This window comes from Aquila chrysaetos, chromosome 12 (genome assembly GCF_900496995.4).
Source record: "Aquila chrysaetos chrysaetos chromosome 12, bAquChr1.4, whole genome shotgun sequence".
Taxonomy (NCBI): domain Eukaryota; kingdom Metazoa; phylum Chordata; class Aves; order Accipitriformes; family Accipitridae; genus Aquila; species Aquila chrysaetos.
Genome location: NC_044015.1, coordinates 41,328,572 through 41,347,974, shown reverse-complemented (window position 1 = coordinate 41,347,974; position 19,403 = coordinate 41,328,572). Strand labels below are relative to the sequence as shown.

Here is a 19,403-nt window from a genome sequence, read left to right as displayed (position 1 = left end):
GGCCGCCCGCCTCTGCCGGCCCCCGCACCCACGGCCACGCTGCTGCCACGCACGAGTGGCACACGGGAAAACACTTGTCTTTCTCTGCAGCAATGGGGCAAAAGGAAAAATAACTTGTCTTTCTCTGCAGCAATGGGGCAAAAGCTCTTCCTGGAGATCCCCAGACCTTGCCTTTCATGCAGGACCCATGAGCAGAAACGAGCCCATGAAATTCAAGGCTCTCGTAAGCGGCAGCAGGATTTATTTCATGCAAGGGAGCTTTTGCCCTTCTGCCACCGGCCAGCCCCGTCGCACCATGCTGCGGCGGGACCTCTGGGCTTGAACGGTCAACAAATATAGAGCAAAAGCAGTCCCAGGCATGCCAGCACAGCCGGAGGGGACCGTCAGGGACACTGCCATCCCAAGAGAAGCCGCCGGCGAGGCACCTACCTGCTGCAAACCTCTTCTTGATGAGGGAGAAGCGGTAGCCAGCGCCGACGAGCTCGATGTCGCAGCTGGACAGCGTGCTCCCCTCGCTGGTGAACTGCACGGCCAGGGGGGCCGGGGTGCTTGGCCCCTCTGAGAGCTGGAATCGGGCCAGCAGAGACCCCACACCTGCGATTTAAAAGTCCCGCACGAGACCTTTACAAGCCCGGAGAGGCACGCTGCGCATCCCAGGGCCAAATTTGCCAGCAAAGGCAATGAGATGCCCAAAGCGCTGCAAGTGAAGCCCACTCCCACGGTTGTACCCGAGCCAGCAGCATCCCCCCCCGGGGGGGGGGGGGGGCAGAGGCAAACCCCCTCATCCTCCCAGCAGATTTTTACTTTTCAGACACCCCAGCGATATGAAGCAGCTGAGCCGCACGTGTGACACGTGGAGAAGTGACCCGCGGGAGGCTGCGGTCCCCCCGACGGGGATGCAACGCGGGGCCTCAGCCTTCAAATGCAGAGGGTCAACGGAGCAAAGGATGTGGCAAAGAACCGCATCCAAACCCGGTGTGTTCATGCTGTTCCGTGATGCCAAAGCGGTTGGCAAAACAGTACCAGTGGCACGTAGCCCTGCTTTTCAAAGCTCTTTGCTCCTAGCTTTAAATAGCATCCTCCCCCGGCAAGCGCCAGCGGGAATCTGTGTGTCTGCACTTGTGCGCAGGCATGATAAACGGGTCAGTGTCTGATTTAAGTATTCAGAGTTAATAACATGCACATTTGCAGGATTACCTCCATTTTCTGACTTCTGAGAGATATCAGGGATCTTCCACAATATCCTTTGCTGTTCGGCGTTCCTAAAAACACATGAAGAAGAGCATTTCTGTAGGAAACAAGAAGTTACGAAGGAGACATCTGAATTTTGCTAAAGACTGTGGCGGGCTGGGGGAGCAGCTCCGGTGCCACCCTCCAGAGCTGCAATTCTTGGAGCTTGGATTTGGCTTTGGCTTTGACCCGAGCAGGAAAACGCTGCTCTTGCATTGCAGGTGAGCAACGGGCGAGCGACAGTGGGGCCGTGCCGTGCCCTGCTTCCCCGCTGCAAATGTGCACGCCTGTGCCTGCGATGGCCGTGCATCCCTCTAAGCCAAAACATGGAATAAGGGTTGTTATTCTGCTGCCTGCACACACGCGTTTAGCTCTGACCCGCTTGCTTGTGGGAATGGCAAGAAAAAAAATCAGAGCGGGGTCGCATGCTTCCTCCTGCAAGAGGAGGACAGGTTTGGGTCCCCAGCTTGCCTCCAGCTCCTGCCCGCAGACACCTCTGACACAGGCAGGGACAGGACAGGGACAGCAAACGAGCTCTTTCTCAGGTGAGCAATTCCTACCAGACAGCAGGAGGAAGCACAGCTTGAAGTTTGGTTACTCCTCCGTCGACGGGGACGAGGAACTGGACGTTGTTTAGAGCTACCGGTGTGGTCATTGCCTCTGTATTGTATTTGTAGTCAATGCGGAGGTCAGTGCTTGCAGGGTCACACCGCCAGCTCACTGCAAGGTTTAATGGAGTAGACTGAATACCCTGGGCAGATACCTTCCAAAATGACAGAAAAAACATTTAGTTTCCGTAGGGGTGAAGGGAGAAATCCCATTTTACAGACGCGGTAATTGCATTTGGTTTCAGAGGAGACAATACCTTGTATTCTCATAGAAAATTTGTACTGGACTCAAAATCAGGCAATCTAGTGACATACAGAAGGGACTAGCGGGATAGCATGCCCTCAACTCACGTTATCTCCACTCTGCACTAGGGAAATACCATCTTTTATGTCTATAAGTTAAGCGCACGTTTTTGGCACGGTTTTATCTTACAAAAAAACCCCTACCTGGTATTTGAGCATATCCACATTGTAATAGGTGGCTTGTGGTTTCTGTTCCGATACCTTCTTTAGGTGAGTCATCAGATTTGGCATGTTGACCCAGAACTCTTTCGTGTTGGTGTCACTCTGTGTGTTGTCACTGCACAGGGGGAGAATTAACCCTTCGCGTAAGTCGCCTCGGCGGAAGAAGGCTTTTCTACAAAGCATGCAGGGCAGCAGCGCTGGCTGCCAGCTGGGACTGCATTTAATCCCGCATTTAGAGAAATATTGCCTCCCTCCCGCACATCTCTGGCTTGTCCTCAGATACCTCCAGGGAGGCACAGCGGATGCAACCTGTAGGTCATCTCCTTTTGCAAACAGGAGGTCTAATGAGCAGAGCGAGGCACCAAACAAGCAAACCCCACCAAAGCACTTGCTCCTCTCTGCTGATGCTCTTCTGCCTGGCAAAGGGGCTGCTCTCAGAGGGAGTACTCCGGCAAATATTTAAGGGCTTGAGAGTTTCCTTCCCAAAATCAGGGCAGGCTTCCAAGGAAGACACTTTGGGCCATGTATTTTTGTAAAGCACCCTAATTTTCTGGAAATCCACCTTCCTTTGGGATGGTGGCGAGGCGGGGGCTTACCAGCAGAGGAGCTGGGGGTTTGGCAGGACGTGCTCCAGCCTGTTGTAGTTCAGCACGCGGAAGGTGAGCACCGCTGGAGCGGGGTTGTTGGCAAAGTGTCGGGTGATGCCCGCTGGAAACGACAGCACCATCTCCCCCGTGATCTTCACGATACACCTGCAGCGCCGAACACAGAGACCGAGGGGGGAGGAAAGAGGGGGGGGGCTCAAAATGCAGCAGGAGGGGAGGGTTCGCACCAGGGACGGTGCGGTGGCAGCCCTCCGCTTCCCACCCGCCGCGCTGGGGGAACAAACCTCTTGTGGTCCTCAACCAGCGCGAGCCGAAATAGCAGCAAAGGCTGGCAGCCTGCTAGGGATGGGGATGCCCCAGGAGCATCCCGACCCTGGACCCCCGCCTGGCGCAGTGCGCCGACACCCCAGCACACACGTGTGCCGAGCCCAGAGCACCTCCTTTCCTCCCTCCCCATGCCTTGAGATGCTCACCAAAGCCTCAACAGCACCCCAAGCCTGGCCTGACCCCAGGACCCCCTCGTTTCGACACCCGGACCCCGTCGGTCGGCACCTACTTGTTGGGGTCAGCCCCTTTGAAGTACGCGTTGACGGTTTCCGTGAAGGCGGCGGCGACGGGCAGGGTGTCCTGTGCCCCCATGGTGAGGGGGCTGGGTCCCCGCGACGAGCCTGCAACAGAGCAAAAACCTCCGCTTCTTACCTGTAGAGGGAAAAGGCACCGCTCCCCCCTCCCCGGGCTGGGGCAAGGGGGTGCTCACCAAGAGCCCCAGCTTAGCTTTATGGGCAAATATTAAGAAAAAGTCCCCCAGGCTTTGGATGAGGCTTTAAAAACTTTCTACAATTATCTATCCCCCCTCAAAAGCAAGCAAAGAAAATAATGGAGGAGCCCCAGCCACGAGCAGCATGCAGGGCAGCGGCATCCCCCCCCCCGGCACGGCTCCGGGGGGGGGCTGCCACACGGCAGGCTTTGCATGACAGTTTTTGCAGTAGGTTTCTGGGCCCCGGCAAGAGGGGCTGGGGAGGTTCCTTGTCCCTTGGCCGGAGAGCTCAGGCTGCCTGTGGGAAAGCGGGATATCGGCGGTCTCCTCCCTTCCCGACGCTGCCCGAACTCCTGCCTGCAGGAAGCCCGACCTGGGGGGACCCCTGCGATCCCCGGCACGCTCCCCTCTCCTGCCCGGCGCGCCTGGCGAACCCCCCCGCACGGCTGCCCACCCTGCAAAGCCTGCGGTACGCAAGGGCAAATCTGCAAACCGTCAGAAATCTGGAACTACGGAGGAGAACGTGGGACTCTGGGTGTGAAAGCCAGAGCAATCGATCTGCGGTTTGTTTAGATGATGAAAAAAACAAGAGGAAGGGTTTGCTTCAGTTGTGCTGCGCATCCATGGACGCTAGCCAGGCTCTAAAATAATTCAGCCCTGCGTGACCACACGCGGGTTTCCCTTTGCTGACCAGGAATGCCTGTCTCCGAAAAACATTTGAGGATGAAAGCACCGCTGCAAGCATACACCAGAAGCCCCGGGCGTGCTGGAAACCCTGCCGTGGGGGGGAAACGTCCCGCTCCCCATGCCTGCCACCAAGAGGAGAGCAAGTGGGGGCTACTGGCACGGCAAAGCTCTCGCCTCTCCCCCGGGGAACGTGCCAAAAGGTCACCCCGGCGTTAGTGTCTGGTCACCCACCCGACGTACAAGGCGCTGATCCCCCGGGCACCCAAAAAGTCCTCGAGAGGTCACCACCTCTACCCTGGCACCACCAGTTCAGCCTTATCTATTTTTCTGCAACGGACTGTTTTGAAACCTTTTTTTTTTTATATCATAGTCTGTACATCAGGTTAAGCACAAGGATTATTTTGCCTCAAACCAGCTACAAATGAACAGGAAAGGTCTCCGGAGGCTTACCCAGGGACCCCAACACCCCCTTACTCTGTTACCTTCACTTACAGGGTCTGAATCAGGCAGGTAAAACGGGCTGTTAATTCAGCCCAGGGTTTTGTTTAGAGCATGCAAGCGTGTGCCAGCTTCAGCCGAAGCCGTACAAGATTAAATGCCGGCCTGGGGAAGGGCAGCGCCTCTGCAGGCAGTGGGGCGAGGGAAAAGCAAAGCGACCGAGCGAAATGCAGCGTGTTTCTGGTGAGCTCCTGCTTTTCTGCTTGGACTATCTTCCAAAATAATCCCCTCCCTTCTTTAACTGCTGCTTCCCACCGCTGCCTGTTGCTTTTTGCCTCGCATCTAAGCAATCTGTCATGGGTTTTGTGTGATGTACAGTAAGGTCCTGGCTTGCTGCTGCAAATTTTGTGCGAGTAAGTGATAGGGTTTGGGTGCAGGAAATCAGGATTTGTAACGTCTCCTGGGGAAAGCACTTCCGTCACTTAAATTACACTTTGAGTTTTGATATATTAATTGTGAAAAAACATGGCATTTGCAGACGAGGAGGATTCCTCACGCCTTAAAAATGCATCCGTGCAGGCAGTGCATTAACGTATCGAACCAAAGTTGCTCTGTCCTAGAGGCACACATGAGCCTCTCCGGTGCTGGGATTTTCCCTTCAAATGTCTAATGTAGCTTAAAAGGGTGTAAAAAATTAATGTGGCCACACATCTCCTTCTTGGTCGTACGTCTTAAGAGACTCGGGGGACTAAGTGATTTCAGCCGCAGCCTGGAACAACGATGCTCAGTAAGTCCAGCTGTCCCAGCGCACGGGATGGGCAGACTGAGCATCTCACCCCCACACAACAGACCCATCGCCACCCAGGCATTAATTATCCTAATGACCCCAGGGAGGCAGCATGCGGCTCCCCAAGCCTTCCGCTTCTGAGGACACGGCCCCGAGCTACGCATCAGGGACTCGGCAAACATCCCGTCAAAGAGCAGACGCTTCATGTCGGTGCCAACTGCGCGTGAAGGCACGGGCAGCTCCCCAAAACCACTGGTTATCGCAGCCACGCTGCAGTACCTGGCTGTGTGGCAGAGGGGACATGCAGGGCCACGGGGCAGCACCGCGGACAGGTAGGCTAACGTATTTTTTAAGAAATTCTTTCCATAGACACCACTGGTGGGTTATCAGAGAGCGCAGCGAGCACATCCTTGCTCCCCACACCCAGAGCAACGGCCCCTCAGCACGTCGAATCCAGCCGAATGCGGTGGGATATTCCCATCGCATCCACCCAGAAGTACAGACAAGATTCAAAAACATCAGTGCAGACTGGCTATAGAAGGGTGAGATCTGGAAGTATCACCCAGCAGAGCAACATCAGGCTTTGCTCAGCAGGGAAGGTGAGAAGATGGTCTTTAGCCGCCCAGCAGCAGCAAAGCCCACGATCCTTGGCAATATAATTATTATTCTTTGGGAGAGAAAAAAACCCACCTCCCACACATACATGCTCCGACTGCAGCCTGGTTTAGCCTAGACCCTGCACCAGAGCATGGAACGAGGGGTAGGCGTCTCTCATACCAACCTGCCTTTTCCCTGATTTTCAGTCTCTCATTTCTTCCACCGTTTCTCTGTACGTATATGAAATGTCTTCATTCCCCAGAATGAAAAATCACACGTACAAGAATAAAGCGGCTCATCTCACGTATCTCTATTACTGGGCTCAGATGGCCTTTGAAAATCTGAGTTCATCTGAACAGCAACAGCAACAAAACAACCTCCACGTTTCTCATCTGACTTGGAATAAAAATCATGTGGATGTAATTGGCATTCAGGGTTCTCAGTTCCCTCCACTCTTCCCTCATGAACCTATATATTCTTCTCTTAATGGCTTCAGAGACTAAATAACTTTTTAAATAAAAACTTTAATGTAAAAAGAAAAGCATAATCTATTTTAAGCCCTAGAATACTTTTCCAGAAACTTGAGAGACAAGTCTAGTTACCGTGGCACGCCTCCAACAAAAATCTGGCTTTTCAGTGACTGCTTCAGAAGTCATTTTTAGAAACTTTTCACTTTGGTAAAATGACCTGATAATACTGGAGAAAAAAAAAATCCACTTTACGGAGATTTGGATCCAGCCATAAGCAGCGCACCAGTTTATTTGCCTTACTTTTCCCTACACAAAGGTGGAAAATACAGACGTGGAGTAAGGACCGTGATCCTGGTACACAGCTCTGCCCTTGTATCCAAGACAGCATCACCAAAGCTGCACCCCATCTTTTCACACGTGAACAAACTATCCCACGTTCTGCAAATACATGGATCTTAGCACAAAAAAACCCCTAAACTCAGAAAGAGAAGATTATTTCTCTTCTGGCATTTCATGCCCTGAGTTACAGATGCCAAACTCAGCAGATCTCCTTTTACCTCCCTAGAGATGAGCGTTGAAATTTGGCGCTTTTTTTTTTTTTTTTTTTAAAGTTAGACACAAAGATGTAGGGATAGATCAGGAAATCCAGCATGTGGAAGTGAAATAGCTCCCTCCTGGGAGATGAGATGAGCCCGGAGGCAGTGCCACGCTCTTGCAGCCCTGCTGCTGTGCCGGCCGGCCGGCGTGCCCTGGACAACCCCCCCCTCGCCCCCATTCTAGACCATTCACGCTGCCAGAACAAAGCACAAAAAATCAAATATACCATTCAAACCCATTAATACACAACCCCCCAAGAAAACCCCCGAAAGCTAGAGGTGCTCGCAGTGCTGGTGCTAGACCGAGTGAGGGGGGGGGAGGAAACGCAGAGCAGGGGGGGTCAGCGGGGATGCGCAGTGCCGGGGTACACGTACTGAGGAACAGATAACGCGCGAAGGCGGCCGCCTCGACCCAGCGATCAGCCGGCACAGCCTTCGCCAGCCCCTGCCCCGCCGTGCTCAGCTCTTCCCGAAGCTCCGGGCAGGCGCTTGGCACCTGGGAAAGGAAACCCAGGAAAGGTTTTTTTTTTTTTTTTTGCTGGAAACAGCAAAATTGCAATGAGGATCGGGAGCGGGGACCTCGGGGACCGGCAGCTGTGGCCCATTAAAAGGCAAGAAGGCAGAAAAGAAGAAACCAACCTCCCTGGTCACCACGACCTCCGTCCCTGCCGTCCGCTGCTGCTACGGCATCACGCTCGCCAAAACGGGGTTTGCTCCGTGAACACCAACACCCCGTGCTCAGCGGCCGGGCAACCCCGGGCTGTTTGCCGGAGGGGACACGCTTTACGGATCGCAGGCTTCGCAGCGAGCGAGACCCCCCGTGCCAGCAGCATCGCCCAGCTAGCCCCAGCCCAGCTCTGCCTGCAAGCACCACAACGGCTTCAAAGCGCTTCTTTTGGGGCTTAAAGCACCTATTCCTGCTGCTAGCAAACCTCCCCGCTCTTCTCGTCTTTTCAAGAAAAACGTTGGCACGCTGTCGGTGAGGTGAGTCTTCCTCCAAAGCCTCGGGGCTCTCCGAGCGGGGCTGGCCGCCCAGGCACCCGTGCCCCTGCTCCATCCGAGACGTGATGCTGCTCAGAGAAGCTGCCATCCGCCCCAAAACAAGCTCTCCTCCCCCTGCATCCCCCCCAGTGCATCTTCTCATCAACGAGGGACCCCAAAACCCGCATCGCCTCCGACCAGCCGCCCCGGCAGCACAACCTGGTGGCTTTTTGGCTATGCTTGCTGGCGGTGCCGGCACGCTCCCGACACCTCGCCGTGGAAAAAATCGGATGGGAGGTGGGGAGGGGACCCCGGCTTGGCGGAGAACCCGTCGCCCTTTGGTTTTTAACTAACCGCACTGTGCCACAGCCCGCTCAGGGGAACGAGCAGCTTGCGAGGGGGAGTAGAAAGAAGCCCTGGTTGACAGAGTCAAGTTCCTCGGCAGTGCAAGCGGTTTCGCTCTCTGGTTTTCACCGCAGGCTCGGTACGAGAATATTCTTTTGGGTTTTGGTTTGTTTGAGGGTTGGGGTTTTTTTTTTAATAAATAAACAGGGAAACAGATCATCGGGACAAATAGCACAAATCAAATCAAAATTATTCTGGTCGAACTTGCAATGTCATCTAAGTAGCCATAGCATTTCGCACGGAAAGCCGGACTGGAGCCTTTGAAGGAAACCCCGGGAGTCAGAGAGCAAGAGGAAGGGGAGCAAGTCGTTACCAGGTATGCTATGCACTACTTACCTTCGAAAGTCAAATAAAACTTTCCTCTGTCAAACCAAACGAGGGAAGGCTGTTCATTCTCTGTATGGCCAGGAGTTGAAGCGGGATGGGAAAGGTTAAGGAGAGGGAGAGAGAAGGACACAGTGTGAGTCACAGAGCAGGTCATTTATCTCGCTACGGGGAGGGGACGAGGCGCTGCAAGCCGTTCACGTGCAAGGAAAGGGGGGGCTTTTAAACTCTGGTTTTGGCTTAGGAAACAGAAAGCAGAAAGCAAAGCTATGGAAGCCCAGATGGAAGAGTATTTTTGCCCGCTTGGTAAGGATTTTGGCGGGGGGCGTGTGTGTCTCTTTTTTGCCTAGAGTGGAAGAGGCTTCTTGGCTCATGCAGTCTGTTAGCATATTCTAACTGCGTTGATTTTGGCAAACATGCCTTATCCTCTTCACCTCCGGCGATGTCTCTGCCGTGCTACAACAGCAGCAGCGAGCGTTTCCCCGGCGGGATGCTGCAACCGCATGCTACACCGGTGTGCAAAATAAGTGACAGTGAAACGTAGGTGTTTTCTGTTGCATTTCAGGACATAAACCTTGCAGATAAACAGACACACGCACACAGAGCAGGAGATGCCTAGCTGGAATCTTTCCTTTCCCATTACAACCACCAGCTCCCTGCACTCACACCGCCTCAAAAGCCACGCTAGACACCAAGTACTGTTGAAATAACTAGGGGTAGGGGGAAAAAAAAAAAAAAAAAAACAACGGCTTTTTGAGCTGTCAAATTAACCTTTTTGAATTCAGGAGGTGATAGCCTTTCACCTCGCAGTCCTTTTTGTCCCAGAGAAACTGTCATGCAAGGTGCTGCGAGCGGTGGGTGCCGGGGCTCGGGCACTCGGGGTGCCCGCAGCCGCCCGCGCCGAAGCCAGATGTCTCGAAAGCGCCCTGCTAGTACAGTACCTGCAGGCGTTTCACAGCGCCTTTCAAACGCGGGCAGTTTGTCAATAAAAGCATCATCTTCTGATAACATAAGCAGAAGAAACGCAAAAGAAAGGGAAAAAAAAAAGAATGAAAAAACGAATCCCAAATGAAATCAAGCAGCGCGCTGTATCAACGAAAAAAGACAGAGAAGGGTTTTAATGAGAAAAATAACGTAAGGGGCGCTGACACAGAAATAACAGCTTCTTTCTTTGCGATAAATTATTCAGACTGCACGTGCAACCACAACGAAAGCAAACCAGAACAGCACGGAGAACAAATAAACGACATAACTCTTCCGCATGCTCTCGGACAAACTCTGTCGGACTTTGCCACGGGAAACAAGAGACGGAGAGCGTGGTGGAGACGGACCCGGCGGCAAGCTGAGGGCTGCGGGCAGCCCCAGCCAGGTTGGGGTGTCCCAGCCCCGGGCCGGTCCCACGGGACCCCCAGCGGTCCCTGACCCACTGCCGTGTGCCCACAGACCTGCCCGTCCCTGCCCTGCGCGCCTTTCACCTTATCTTTTCCTCTTTCCGTATGACGAACCCAGGAATTGGAAGTGCTTTCTCTTCTGCTATGGGTTTGCCGACCGGTGCAGCAAGGCGAGCCCACCCTCGCCCCGGCTGCCTTGGTGGGAACAACCGGGAGATGCTTGGGCTTTCCCGGAGCGGCTCCCAAACCCCGTTTGCCCCTGCCTGCCCCTCATCTGGCTTTTCCCAGGCCAAATCCTGGCAACGCAGCGCCCGCCGCTTGGTTTGCTTGGAACTGGAGGGGCAAAACCTGCAATCTAGGGGTGTTCCTCCTGGCTGCCCTCTTCAGTGTCCCCCCTGCCAAGGGGTGACCCGAGAGCCCTGGTTTTGGCTTTTTCAAGGAAAGCCCCCATGGAGGGGGTGGGAGCGGCTGGGGCCAGCGGGCACAGCTTCTCACCCCCCCCCCCCCCCCGCAGCCACGTCAGCCCCCGCTGCTCAGGGCAGGTAGGTCAGGAAAAATATCAAGCAGCAGATTTTGTTCACAAAAATATATGGGTTAGAGAGAGAAAAAAAAAATAAATTTAAAACGAGAGCCTAAGGGACCCATCGCCTGCTCAGCCTACAGGACCAGCACACAGCCCCCATTTCATAGTCGCTTCTCCGGGCCTCCTGAAGTCCCCACGACCGTCCCTGTCCTCAATCTGGCCGCTCCCCTCCACCAAAATCGTGTTTACCACCGTGACCCCAGGCACCCCACGGCCACCGTGCCCGCGGGCACCGGCCGAGGCCACCGCCAGCCCCACCGACGGCAGCTCGCTGCCAAAGCTGCAGGACAGCGGGCACAGACAGGACCGACAGCCGACACACCGGGGATGCTCGGGGCTGGCTGGCCCCTTACTTGAGATGTGGTTTTGGGTGGTTTTTTTTTTTTTTTTTTTTTTCAGCAGCATGCCGTGACGGTGACCGACAGCCGGCGAACAGGTACAAGCATCTACAACATCTCGAGAGTGAAGCAAACGACAGGATGGAGACGCAGGTCGGAGACTCCAGCAAACCTACGGGGAGGGCTCGGACGGGCACGCGCGGCCACCGGCACCACGGGGATGGCACCCGCCGCACGGCTCAGGCCACCCCACCGTCTTCCAGCCATCACAGATGGCATTGGGGTGCCGATGCTGCCGCTCCCCGTGGCTCCTAAGGCGGCAGCCGGTGGGAAACGCTGCGGCCAGGACCGTGGCTGAGCACGCACGAGCACCAGCCGGGTTTGGTTTTTTTGGAGGGTTGGGGTTTCGGCTCCCTCCGCAGAGCCCGTCTGCCAGCCTGCGCCGGCCTGCAAAGCTCCTTCCCCGCCACGCAAACCAGGTGTGCTCGTCACAAAAAAAACAGGGAAAGAAAAGAAAAAAAAAAAAAAAAAAAAAGGAAGAGGGCTGTTCCTGGTAGAAGATGGAGCTGCGGGAAGCAAGGGGCGGTGGGGCCGGCAGCCGGGTGGGATGGCAGGGATGGCGGAGGAGGATGCGCCGGTAGCTGGGATGGAGGAGGGTGGGATGGAAGAGGGGGGGACGGGAGGGGACAGGGGGACACGGGGGGGGGGGGACGCAGCCCACGGAGCCTGGGAGCTGCTAGCCAGACTTTATTTGCATTTCTTATATCAGGCCCCAGCGGGCACCTGGGGGTGTTGGCAAAACCCATGTTTTTCAGGACATTCCTCCAAAAGAAAACTGCAGCGCTTTGTTCCGGTCTAGGACGTGTCAAGCTAACTGTTTAGAAGAGCCTTTTCCAAGACCCCGTTTCCTACTACCGCTTCAAGGGAAAGTATGAATTTAAGACGTTCAAAGAGATTTGGTACTAGTTGTCTCCTGGATCCCAAGGTCTGGCTTCCAGCCCCCCTCCCCTCCAGGTACAAGCATCCCCTGCAAAAAAAGCTTATTTTGACCAAATTAACAGACCATAAGCACGTTTTATATTCTATTTCACTTGGTGATAACCTCTACCTTCACCAAACGTTCATTTTTCACAACGTTTGGAGCTGCCGCAAAGAAAGCTTCCCTAGCTGCATCACGTTCGTGATCTGTCACCCCCCCCCCCCGAAACCTGATGCAAATTAATGAATGTGAACCCGAAGAACAATCTAGCAAATTAAAAGGTTTCAAGGAATCTTTTAAGGACGTTTAGAGGTAGGAAAGGTGAAAGAACAGCAGTGCTGTATGTTTTTACCAACGGTGGGAGTGGTGGCTGCACTCAGGGAATTGGTGGAAGATATGGAAGAAGTACTTTCAGCACGGGCTAAAGGTGCTATCGGAGGAGGGCTGGATGAGTGAATAGGAGGGCTAAAAGGCCTGGACTGTAGAAAAACATAAAATAACAGAAGGTTAAAGAAAACATACACAGCAACATTTACGTCAAACAAACAGAAGCTTTTGCCTGAAGCCGTAACCCTCTGTACCTCCAGGCCAGCCGGCTCTGCTGGCATCCCGGCGCAGCCCTGCTGGGTTAGCGCAAAACCAAACAACTTTAGTTCTTTTAGTGCCAACGGCGTTTGAGTCCGGACCTAGAAAAACGGCAGACGATTCCCACCATCTCGCGAGTCTGGGTGTTTGAAGTCCCCATCCGCACTGAGGACGGGAGCTCCGGGGGCCACGGGATGGATTTAATGCACCCGGTATCGGGAAGGGAGCGGTGCCCAGCACGTGCCAGCTCACTCGAGAGCAGCTCGTTGGGTCCTTACGGATCCTTTAGGGATAATTTTATATTCGTAACATCAATCCAAAAGTTCCCTACGACTTACCTGAAGCAGCCCGCGGTGGTGGGGCAGAACCCGGCAGCCCAGCCGGTGCGGCACAGCGGTGGGGAACCCCACCAAGGATTCCCGGGCACCCCCCCGCCACAACCAGACACCCTTCCCGGGACGGCCAGACCCGTACCGCTTTACCCGCAGGCGGCCGGGCACAGCCGGACCCTTCCCACGGGCACGCTCCCTTTTCACGCCCATTTTCTGCCTTTACCGTGACCGCGAAGCACCGCTCGCCTGCGGTTGGCATCGCTGAGGCTGCGCCGGCAGGCAGAGCAGGATGCGTTCGCGGCCGTTTTTCCACGCGCAATTTGCCTCGGTGAACAAATTATAGAAAACCCTAACCGGGCCGGGCAGCGCCCGCCCGTTACTCGCTCTTAACCGCTTGCTCCGCTCCGTTAATCCGTCTCACCGGACGGCCAAAGCAGACCCGCCGCCCCCCGCCACCCACGCGTCCCCCGCTCGCGGCCGGCAACGTACCACGTCGGCGACGGCGGGCTTGCCGGGGGGCAACTTGGGCCGGGAGGGGGGCCGGGGCGGCGGCGGCGGGGGGGTGCCGCAGGCGGCCAGCGGCGTGCCGGGACGAGCCGGGGACGAAGAACCTGCAAGAAACGGGAGCCGTGAGCGTGCCGCAGGCTGGCCCCCCCCCGTGGCCGCCCACCCCCGGACCCCCCTGCCCGCCCGTCCGCCGTCTCAAAGCAAAGGTTCCTCGCCCAGGAGCCGGCGTGGGTGCCCACGCACGCCCCGCGTGAGCTTCCCCTCGATCGTTGCTCCGCGGCGGCTTTGCGCGGGAGAAAAGCTTTTTGGGGATCGCTGATGCCGATGCGTTTCTGGCAGGGGCTGCCCGTCTGCGCCAGGTAGCCGGCTGCCTCGGCCAGGAGCGCTGTGCAAAATCGGAGGAGAGTTTCGGCTTTCCTGAAAACCAGACGCGGGCAGGAGAAAAACGATGCTTAACCCCTGCAGCAGCTGATGCCACGGCTCCCGGGGCTCCACGAGCGGCACAGCCGGCGAGCAGGGTCGGTCCCCACCACGGGAACGGGGGGTCCTGGCGAGAGGGGCAAAGCTTCGTCCGAGTGAAGGAAAGGAAGGATGAAAGAGCAAGATTACTAGATTTGCTGGGAGCATCGCACATTTCCCAGCCCTCTAGAAGAGTTTGAAAGAACAAGAGGGTGCTGCCGTCGTGGTTCGTGTGGTCCCCAGCAGCTGCTGCCTTGCTGCAAAGGGGGACTTTTTGCAATCAAATAGAAACTTTAATGGATGCTTAAGAGGATGCCCAGCAGACCGTCTTGCTCCACGTACAGAAATTCCTTCCAGGGTAAGTTCAGCAATAACTGGTGCTGTACAGAACGGTCGGAGATTGCACCAAGACAAGACGGGCGGCAGGAGCCGGGGGGGACACAGACCCCATTTTGCAGGACGGCTGAGCTGGCGTTTGCTACCAACCTCCGTGGAGCACAGCAGCACGTTACGATCTGCAGAGTGGCGTGTTTTGCTCAGACTGACAGTAAGATGATGTCTTTAGCTTTATTTTTCCCCGCTTACAAGAGAATCAGTTTACTAAGTTTTTTAGGCGATAGCTCAGATTAAGGAAATATCAAAGCTAGATCTATAGAAACAAGACTGAGAGGTAAATGACAGAAGGCAAGAGGTCAGCTTGTTTAAAGAGAATAAATCCTGGCCCTTCATTTGCACAACTCCAAAATTCAAGCCATTTTTATTTAGAAGCCTAATTTGGGAACCAAAGTTTGAATTTTTCCTTCCTTATCCTAAGAAAAGCCTGACAAAATAGGAATTACTCAGGAAAGTAACCTAGCAGCACTGAATGAGTGTCACAAGACAGAAACTTCAAGGGTGCTCAGCCAAAGCCCTGCCAGACGTCAGCTTTCATCCAGAGAGATTTAGTCTTCAGGTATTGAAGGTCCCTGGGAGACCGATGCACGTCTAGATATTTTTTACAAGAAGAAACTGTGGCAGCACGTTGTAAATCAGCACGAAATCAGAAACCCGCTGGGATGCCGGTCCCCAGCCCCGTCTCGGTGACACCCACAAGGCCGGGCTCCCGTGGGATGCGAAGGCAGGAGGGGGTCCTGCCCCACGGCATCCGAAAGCCGGACAGTCCCGGGACTGGAGATAGCAACGGGAGCCTTGGAAAGATGGAGAGGGCAGGAGCAGGAAGGGTGCGGGATCTGCACCGCACACCCAGACCGGCTGCCGCAGGATGAAGGTCACTGAAGATTTGCACGATTTTTGTGTGTGTATTTCAACGCGCTGCATTTTTACAGGTCGCTGTCCCGCGCCGGGCTGGGTAAGGCTGAGGTGTTGGTGGGCTGGAAAGCATGCCGAACCGAGACGGGAGATAATTCCTGGGGAAGAGACGCGGATCTTCCCGAACAGGTAGTGCTGCCTCGCCGAGCGGGGTTTCTCCATCCATCCCCAGGCGCGGAGCCGCCGGCACGTCCCCATCCTGCGGATCTCCGCTCACGCGAGGCAGTCGCTCAGTTGGCATCGGGGCGGAGAGCAGCGTAGGAAGAAGCTTGCCGTTCCCTGCTGCCGATCTCCCGGAGGAATCCCAGCTCCGACCAGTGTCGCACCGGCAGCGGGATGCTGCAGCCTCTGTGCAGACCCCCACCCACCCACCCACCCGCCTCGCCGGCACAGAAAAGCCACCACCACTAAAGCGAAGCCACACTTGCAGCAACAGCCACGCTTGGGGGGGGGGGGGGGGGGGGGGGGGGTGGGAGAACACCCCCAGGACCCCCCAACACCCCCCCCAGAGGCGGCAAACCCCCAAAGCAGATGGCACGGCGTTCAAGCTCACGCGAGGCGGGTGACAGCGGTCGGGCACGGGGCTGGGGAGCCGCGCGCCCATCGCCTCCCACCGCCGCCGGCACGGGTGGAGGTGCCCGCAAGGCTCTGCGGGGGCAACGCTCTCAAAAATAGTTTCTGGCGGATGCGGGGACGGCCGCGGGGTGGCTGGCGGGGACGGGGATTTGCACGTCATAGCTGCGCCGGTGCAGTAAGTGCCCTGGGGTCAGCCTCTAAAATAGCACGGTCAGGTTGCACCTTCTCAAGCGCTGTGGGAGAGCTTGTGTAAGCTGACCTCGGACGAGCTCGTCTGCCCTAATGGGCACACGGGCATTTATAATTAAGCAGGTGAAGCCAGCCAGCCAGCACATGCCAGACACACCTATCAGGTTCTGCCCTTGTGAGAGATTCACCCTGGAAGCCGGTTCTCCAGACCCAGCTGGGCATCCATGCTCTCGCAGCCGAGAGGGACCAAGTGCTATTCAGACCCGTGCCACCTCCGAGCCGCGAGTTGTTTGGTCTCGGCAGCCCTAGGGTGACGGTATGCCACGACCTGTCTGTCTGCAACAGATCGAAAGGTTCTGAGGCTTGCTCAGATTATTTGCCTGAAACGTTTCTACTTATGTTCACCCTGAAGCCTACTGAGGACGGAGCTGCAGCAGTAACAATCCTATGCCAAATTTTGAGTCGAGGGGTTACGTGCGTAGCGGAGGTGGGAAGGGCGGCTCGCGGGAGCTTTGGGGAAAGGCTGTCAGACCCATCCGACCATCAGACACGCAGCAAGGAGCGGGGGAGAGGACACAGGAGGCTGAGGGCAGACGCTGGACGTGGAAGCACGAGACGGCTGGGTAGGAGCGCGGGCGCCGGGCACAGGCACAACCAGGCGGGAGGGGACGGCGGATGCGGTCACGGCCACACCGAAGCACACCCAACGCCGCGGGACGTACCGCTGGTGCTTCCCGTGCCGCTGCTGCCGCCCGGTCCGGGCGAGGAGACCACAGTCCGGTAGGTGGGCGGCGGAGGGGGAGGCGGGGTCGCTCTTTGTCCCAGCCCGAAATCTTTGGGAGAAGCAGCCGGCTCCAAGTTATCATCCTTAAGGTGGGGCTGCTCAGAAACCTTCTTGTGAACCTCTTCCAGGTGGAGCGGCGAGGGGATGGGGCGGGAGGGCTCGGCCGCCGGAGCATCGGCCGGGCTGCCCGCTGCTGCCGGCGGGGATCCCGCTTTTTCCCGGGGTGTCAACTCCGGAGTCGCGTTTTCCGGGGATTGATCGGAAAAATTGACCCACTTGTCTTCTGCGTTAACAGCAGCAGACTTGGGGGATAGCACGGGGCCAAAAATGCTGTCCAAGTCATTGATGGACGGAAGTTTGTCACTTTTGAGCTCTGCTGCTGTCTGGTCCCCTCCTGTGGTCAAAGTAGTTTATTTTACACTTAGCATTAACCGAGAGAGCTGCAGTCGCGCTATTCTCTACGGGGTTCTATGTCAGCTACTTTCTAGAGGAGAGGCTCTAAAAGCACGTTTTCTTATAAGCTGCCAGGCAATATAATTCATGTGCAAGAAAGTTTCTACGTCAGGTCGTGTGCAACATATAATGAACCACACTGGACTGCAATACATACACTGTGTGAGGGAGAGCATGCACCACGAGCCAAGCCCACCTCCTCCTCCTCCTCTATCACTTCGTACACAACAGACTCGCATCCTCCCAAAATTTACAGCTGGTGCTCAGCCTGTGTTACGCCATCGTCATGTCATTATCATCACTCTGAATTATCAGCAGATATTAAACTTACGCACTCAGCTCTCTTGCACACTCCACTATATATATATTTATAAACACACACGTATAAATATATATATTTAAACATGCTGGCTTGACACACTCAAGAGCTGGTGCTGGGCATGCAGTACAGGAAAGCAGACGGGGTGTACGTATTTCAGTTGCAAGCGGCAGCAGATAAGGCTATTTTAGGGCTCTGCTCGCTAACTGCGCTGCCACGCAGCAACGTTCCTATCTGACTTCATAACCAACACGGAGACAGGCTTCATCAGCAAAATCCAGAGGAGGGAGATGCTCCATCCTCCCTTTCGTGCCCTGTTTTCTTGCATTTCTCTTCCCCGAGGGCTGGAGCTTGGGGAGCTGGCAGCTCTCTAATGCCAGGAAGGCTGCCCGGTACTCGGTTACTTCATTTTGGACAGACTGAACGGAGGGATGGGGAAGGACCGGGGCAGCACCGGAGCTCGCAGCCCCTGCTACAGCCACGTGCATACGGCTAAAACTAAGGTGCCCTCTGGGCTCCTCGTGTCAGCGTCCCACCACCCCTGTTCCTGCATTTGGGGGAGCCAGCTGCTGTTCTACATTTAGGGGATAAATTCTAGTTCTGCTAAAACAGGGGAAAAAAAAAAAAAAAAAAAAAAACGACCTCTGCCGCTTGCTTTACTGGATGCGCAGGCTGAAGCATGCAGCAAGCCAGAGCCCAGCAAATAAACCGTCCCACGTGGCTGGGCACTGCGTTTGCTCTTGCTGATGAATCTACGTATGTAGGTGGACACACTGCCAGCCTGGCTACTTAGATAAATAGAAAAATCAAGATATGGGAGCATGAATGAAATATTGATGGCTAGAGCAGTAAGCTCAGAGCAGGGGATTCCTTCACGGCGATGTTAATAACGCCCCGAGGTGCTCCGTATGCGTGCGTGCAGCGAGGCGGTCTGTCCCCAGACACTGCCCTATGCAGACGCCAGGGACTGCCCTTCCCTCCTCAAAACCTGCACCTCCAACACGCACCACCCTGCCAGCAACATGAATTATATGCTTATAAGCGCTTTATGATCCCTGGCCGCATTCAGCGACATCTTTCGACCCCTTCTTTCAGGCTGTCCTTTATTCCAGGTACCATTTCATTCTCTCTCCCCTGCCCCTCTGCATCCCCAGCTGCCAGCCCCAGCCTGCGGGACCTGGGGGGGGGGGCTTTTCCCACCTTCCCTGACGGCAGTAGGAATTTGGGAGGGCAGGACCAGCTCCCCTGACACAGGCAGGCGCCGCGTGCCCCGTTATTTCATAAGCACAGACCGCACAGTGCCGCTCCAGGCGGTAACAGCGCTCTATTTACTCCCAGTTTTGAGCAAGACATTAAAGCTAACGTTGCATTTCATTTCTAGAAGTGACCGATGCCAGCGGCGGGGGAAGGAGAGAGCATTAAATTCACCAGGGCGACACTGACTCGGGAGTCAAAGGCATCTTTGCACGGCTTCTAAAGCATCACCCTGGCTGCAGCATCCGCCGAAGCACCACGAATGCAAAGGAAAGAGGATGCACGAGGACCAAATCCGTGTCCGAAATGCAGCCACGGGGACCCGACCCCCCCAGTGCAGCCCCCACGGGCTCCGGATCAGTCTACCGGGGCTGGGCAAGGGCACACGCGCGGAGG

The 19,403-nt window shown here is 55.7% G+C and overlaps 1 protein-coding gene across 22 annotated transcripts in view; it reads right to left on the bottom strand.

Moving 5' to 3' along the window:
* Window positions 1–19,403, bottom strand: part of SGIP1 (SH3GL interacting endocytic adaptor 1) — a 64,643-nt gene that overhangs the window by 6,480 nt on the left and 38,760 nt on the right. For 9 of the 22 annotated variants that reach the window (XM_030032534.1, XM_030032525.1, XM_030032526.1 and 6 more), the window contains 11 exons: window positions 16,920–17,375; window positions 13,648–13,769; window positions 12,594–12,720; window positions 9,892–9,951; window positions 8,963–9,022; window positions 3,465–3,576; window positions 2,900–3,055; window positions 2,286–2,418; window positions 1,791–1,993; window positions 1,198–1,262; window positions 430–594 (listed from right to left, as the gene is read on the bottom strand). In XM_030032534.1, the coding sequence (XP_029888394.1) occupies window positions 430–594; window positions 1,198–1,262; window positions 1,791–1,993; window positions 2,286–2,418; window positions 2,900–3,055; window positions 3,465–3,576; window positions 8,963–9,022; window positions 9,892–9,951; window positions 12,594–12,720; window positions 13,648–13,769; window positions 16,920–17,375 (1,659 nt within the window). Of the gene's footprint in view, window positions 1–429; window positions 595–1,197; window positions 1,263–1,790; window positions 1,994–2,285; window positions 2,419–2,899; window positions 3,056–3,464; window positions 3,577–8,962; window positions 9,023–9,891; window positions 9,952–12,593; window positions 12,721–13,647; window positions 13,770–16,919; window positions 17,376–19,403 lie in introns of those variants that run through there. The other 13 variants (XM_030032527.1, XM_030032538.1, XM_030032537.1 and 10 more) reach the window with 8 other exon arrangements.